The 5,389-nt window shown below is 35.5% G+C and overlaps 1 protein-coding gene across 1 annotated transcript; it reads left to right on the forward strand.

The window, feature by feature from the left end:
* Positions 1-200: 200 nt before the first annotated feature.
* Positions 201-3,956, forward strand: LOC113287995 (ribonuclease 3-like protein 2). Its single transcript, XM_026536919.1, has 4 exons — positions 201-865; positions 1,235-1,387; positions 1,482-1,849; positions 3,574-3,956. Exons 1-4 carry the CDS (start codon positions 461-463, stop codon positions 3,761-3,763), a joined length of 1,116 nt encoding a protein of 371 aa, XP_026392704.1. The 5' UTR covers positions 201-460; the 3' UTR covers positions 3,764-3,956.
* Positions 3,957-5,389: the final 1,433 nt, after the last annotated feature.

The raw sequence follows: 5,389 nt of genomic DNA on the forward strand, positions 1-5,389 counted from the left end.
CGTTTCCTCGTGCTCTACACTCATTTGGATTTTACCTAACTCGAAACTGCCCCCTAAAATTTCCTCTGACCGACTTACCCTTACTTTACGCTGTAAATATTTGCTTACCGAATCCTCAATAAATATATATAGCCAATTGTAAATATAGAGTCATAGACTCTTTCTCTGAAAAGAGATTACTTCATCCACTGTGACAAATTCTGACTCAGAAAAGAAAGAAAGAAAGAAAGGACTTCAGTCAGTCAGTCCTTCGCTTTTTCCCTCCACTCTCTCTCTCTCTAATCAGAAACGCCTTTCTCTGTTGCTGTTTCTTTCTCGTCTGTATCAATTAAATGAACAGAAAAAGTTGTTAACAGAAAACCCTAAAAATAAACCAAGAAACTTCTTAATATACTTGTTCTGATTCAGTCACTGTTTCAACAAAAGGGGAAAAGAAAAACAAAACAAGAAAGAAAGAAAGATGCTTGCCCTAACCAATTACTCTTCCACCATGACATCAGAAGAAGATTTTCATTCAGAAGAGAATCTATCAGTATTAGATGTAATTAAATCAACAACAATTTGGGTGTCATCGGTAGAAGAAATTATTCAATATAGATTTAGAAATAAAGGTTTATTAGAAGAAGCCTTAACGCATTCATCTTATACTGAATCACCTTCTTATCAAAGACTTGAGTTTGTTGGTGATGCTGCTTTAGGCTTAGCCGTTGCTAATTTTGTCTTTTTAACTTATCCTGATCTTGATCCTGGTCAGCTTTCTCTACTTCGTGCTGCTAATATTAGTACTGAGAAACTTGCCAGAGTTGCTATTAGACATAATCTTTATCCTTTTATGCGTCATAATGCTCCTTCTCTTGATATTAAGGTACGGAACAACATCATTCCTTTGCTCTGTTTCAAGTCAAAACTTATTGTGTTTTTCTTTATTTTTTATGTTTGTGAAGGAAGGATTGGAATTTAAGGTTTAAGGGTTTTGATTTGAAACCCTTTTATGTTACTGTGATTCTTGCATGATTAAAACTCCTTTTGTTTAAATGAAAATTGGGTCTGGATTGCTGTCTTAAAAGAGTTTTAAGGGGTTGATGTTGTTATTTTTGCTTCAAACTTGTTTTTTCATGTTTATGAGCTTCAACTTTAAATTGTTTCAGTTTTTTTCTTGTTTGGAGTAAATTTGTTGATTTTAATTAAAAGGGGTTGACAAGGAATTATTCTGTTGTGTTGCATGAAAAACTAGGTGAGAGAATTTGCTCTGGCAGTACAGGAAGAGGGAGATGAAATTCCACATGCTGGAAGTGTTAAAGCACCTAAGGTTTTAGCTGATCTTGTTGAATCAATTGCAGCTGCAATTTATGTTGATTGTAATTTTGATTTAAAGCTTCTTTGGGAGGTACTTTATATTGTAACATCTACAAAAAGTTAATTTATTGTGGTGTTTGCTTAGTTTTCCGTTTACTTTAAGGGGGGGAATTTGATGTTTGCAGTACTTTAGTCGGCTGTTGGAACCGATTGTAACTCTAGAAACTTTGGAGCAGCAACCTGTGACAATGTTGTATGAGGTTTGTCAGAAGCAGGGGAAACATGTAGATATTAAACATTGGAGAAAAGGAACGAGAAATATTGCTAGTGTTTATGTGGATGGCAAACTCATAGGATCAAGTAGTTCTGATCAAAAGGATATTGCAAAAATTAGTGCTGCGAAAGAAGCTCTTGAGAGAATGTACGAGATGGGTTCTTTGCCTCTGGAAGATGGGAGTATTGTCAAGGTGGATGACTTGCAAGAGATTGAAGGTGCAAAACAAAAATTGAATTCACTTTGCACCAAGAAACGATGGTCAATGCCAGTTTACAAGTATGTACTTTCTCCCATCTCAACCTCAAATATCAGTAGTTAAATTATTATTCTTTCCTTAAATGAAAACACATAATTTGTAGTATACCTGATACATTTCCTATACTAAGTGAACATCTGAGTGCATATTAAGTATTTTATTATAAGAGAACACATGTATGGAAGATTCATTGGTAACGCACATTAGAGACATCTTCGACGGTTTTGTTATTATCGATGCATAGCTTGTCTGTAATATTTCGAGAATTACTTGGCGTGTTAGGATTTTGATTAGATTAAAAGTGTTTTGCATCTTTGTTTTGTCAATATTCAATATTACAACTTGGATTTAGAGAAAACTATGTTTTCCTGTAATGTATCGATTTGGTTATTAGCTCACAACAGTATTGAATCTAACCTATAACAATGTGTTGGTGTTTGAACTGACTTCTTGAAGTGCCCCTATTCTTGAGCTTTAGCTCAGGAATTGTGGTGTCCAGAAACTTCGCTAATTGCTTATGAATCTAATACTAATTTCTCTATCTATCGTTACTTAGTTTTTTCATTTTTTATCATGCAAGGTTTCAGGTTTAGTAAGAGTTTTGTATTACAAGTACTCTAGAGTGTTTGTCAAGTTTTCTTTTTTGAGCACGAAAATTTCTGTACCTAATAAGCTTTCAGATACAGTTATGTATTTTCTCTTCTCTTCAGGTCTGGGAGTTGTTATCTCACTTTTTAAGCTACTAGACTCTGCCTATAAATAGAGATCCCTAGATCGATGAGTGAATCAAAAAACCTGAGAAACTTTTACTTCAGATTTTTTAATTTCCCAGTGTATATTCTCTTGCGCTTGTGGAATCAAAAGACTTCTGCCTCGAGAATGTAGGACTTTTATTGCTTCTTTCATGCCGGAAGCTATCAAAAGAATTATGTAGCATGTGCAATAAAAATCCTTGCTTGGTTGAGGCAGAAGTAAATCTCTTGAATCTGTAAGAGTAGAGTCCTTACATTTTGTGGAGGTTAAATATATGAAGGAAAAAACCCCCCAGGTTTATACATTCAGTCGGTAATCTCGAGACCTCAAGTTATTTGTAGAGCCTCTTAATTTAAGAAATGGAAGTAACAGCTTTTCTACTCTAAGAGAAAGGATAATTGATGACTCAGAAGAAGTACAAAAAGGCTTTGGTAAATGAATTAGTAAAATTAGTTAAATCTGGACACTTTCATAATGAATGTAGAACCTAACTATGTTACTTGTTGTGGTAACTTCGATTTAGTACATTTTGCATGGTAGTAGCAGTAGCTACTGTACATTCAAGCCGTAGCTTATGTTTATGATGTATGTTTTTTCCTTCCTTCCCTTAGTGGTATGTTGCATTCTGTCCAAAAAAACCCGAAGATTGAAGTGAAATATGCCAGTGTGTTTACGATGCTCAAGGGTCGAATTTAAAAAGCTTTGTGAAAAAACTACAACTGTTGTATATCATATTTGCTGAAAGGAAATATTTAGCTTCCTAGGGCTTGGTCAGTATTGGTCTCAGCCATTTCATTTCTGAATCTTGTTTTGCTGATAAACATTACATATATGCTGTTAATTTACAAGAATACACTTAGTTGTTTTGTATCTAAAAGTTCAGCATCAGATAGGATTTCGACTGTGGTTTGTCTACCAAGTTTTTGAAATCGCTCTCTTATCTAATTACAACACCTCTTTCCCTGCACAATGTATTTGGTGTACTTTGCAGAGTTGACAAAGAAGTCGGGGCTGCACATGAGAGAGGATTTGTATGTTCCGTACAGATTGAAACTGCCGCAGGTACTTATGTGACATCAGGAGATGTAAAGACGAAGGTGAAGGAGGCTGAAAATTCTGCAGCTTCAATGATGCTACATGGTTTAGAAGACCCAAAATTTGGATTGGGAAAAATCTCCTGAATAAGGGGAATCCCTGAAACCCATTAAAATTTGCGTTCCTGTGCATTTAGCTGTACTTTCATGTTATTTATGTTCTTTTAATAAACTAGTGTGTCCCATTTGTCTATGTTTCTTATTGTTACATTTTCTGTCATACTATTCTGCAGATCCTTTAATTTTCATTTAAATGAAGCTCTATTCGGTGCTTGTTTGATTCCTGGGATTACGTTTGAGCTTATGCATTTGTCCCGTATTCTTGATCTACAACGAAGCAATACAGATAGTAAAAAATCCTGTTTTGAGGCACAGTCGTTTTTCTTTTTTAACCTAACTAGTTTCTCACCCGTGTGATGCACGGGTCTGTTTTTTGCTTATGGAATATTGGAGCTTGGTATAAAAAATATCACAAAAATGTGTAGCAAATAAGTGAGTATGATAAAAACGCAGTAAGCTAATATCTAAGTTTATTAGGAAATAATATATGAGAGTCTATATTTAGGAGATATGCACATTAAGTTGTGAGAGTTATATTAGGAAAGTGTCTATGTTTAGAGTTTGATCTTAGTTAGGTAAGTACCTTGAGTGGTCGTCAAGTTTGTGAACAATATAAAACCATGAAAATTAATATACCAAGAATTATTATCAATGTAGTCTTTTATGCTTCCGCGTTTATGCTCTCCTCTCTCTTGCTCGATCCTTAACATGGTATCAGAGCAAGGTGAGAGGGAGAGAGGAGAGAAAGAATTAGAGAATTTATTTTTTTTCGAAAAAAAGTTGTGTGAGTTCCAAGTTTAAAAAAAAAAAAAAAAAAAAAAAGAAACCGCTGCTTAAAGTTCTGATGATAATTGTGAGCTAAGAAGAAGGTGTAGCCGGTAGATGCTGATCCAAAACTTGTTGCCTATCAAAGTCCGTTCGTGTGGGTTTGTTCGCGTGCTGTTAAGAAGGTTCAAGTGTTGCTGCGGCTATGTGGGTTGAACAGTACGTACGTTTGCATGGTGTTGGAAGTTGTTCACCAAGGGTCAAGAGGTAAGTTTTTGGTACAAGTTTACGGTGGTCTTGGTCAGGTTATTTGAGCCGAGAAACCAGTAAAACAAGTAGCTCGGTGATAATACTAGGTGGAGGCGTGTGTTGGGGTGTGATCGTGTTTAAAAAGAAAAAGAAAAAGTCAGAACTTGTTTTTTTAGAAGCGGAGATAAACAAGGAAATAGGTGGTTAATATGGGAATTTGAATTACTTAATAACTCCGATTACCAGCACAAAAGAGTGATCCTGATGCCGAGAGATGGGTTCTGTAGTTGTTGTGTGTTTAAGCTAAGAAAGAAGGAAAAAAAATGCAGCATCTGATGTTGTTAAATCTGGATTGATTGGCTGTGAAGGTGGGGAAACTGATGTCGTCCATGCTATAGGCAATTGAAGAAGGAAATAATTAGGGTTAGCTATTGTGATTGATTGAGTTCGTTTTGGAGTTTGAAACCGAGAAGAATTAATGATGCTGCCGGTGGTTAAGAAGAAGACGTTGTGTTGTTTGGGCTGTGAAGGACGATGAAAAGAAATTGGTTAAGTTGCTGCTGGAGTTCGAGAGGAAACATTGATGGCAACTGTAGGGTTCGATGGCTGCTGCTATGGTTACCTACCGTAAAAAAAAAA

The sequence above is a fragment of the Papaver somniferum genome, chromosome 6 (genome assembly GCF_003573695.1).
Source record: "Papaver somniferum cultivar HN1 chromosome 6, ASM357369v1, whole genome shotgun sequence".
In the NCBI taxonomy this organism is placed as follows: Eukaryota; Viridiplantae; Streptophyta; class Magnoliopsida; order Ranunculales; family Papaveraceae; genus Papaver; species Papaver somniferum.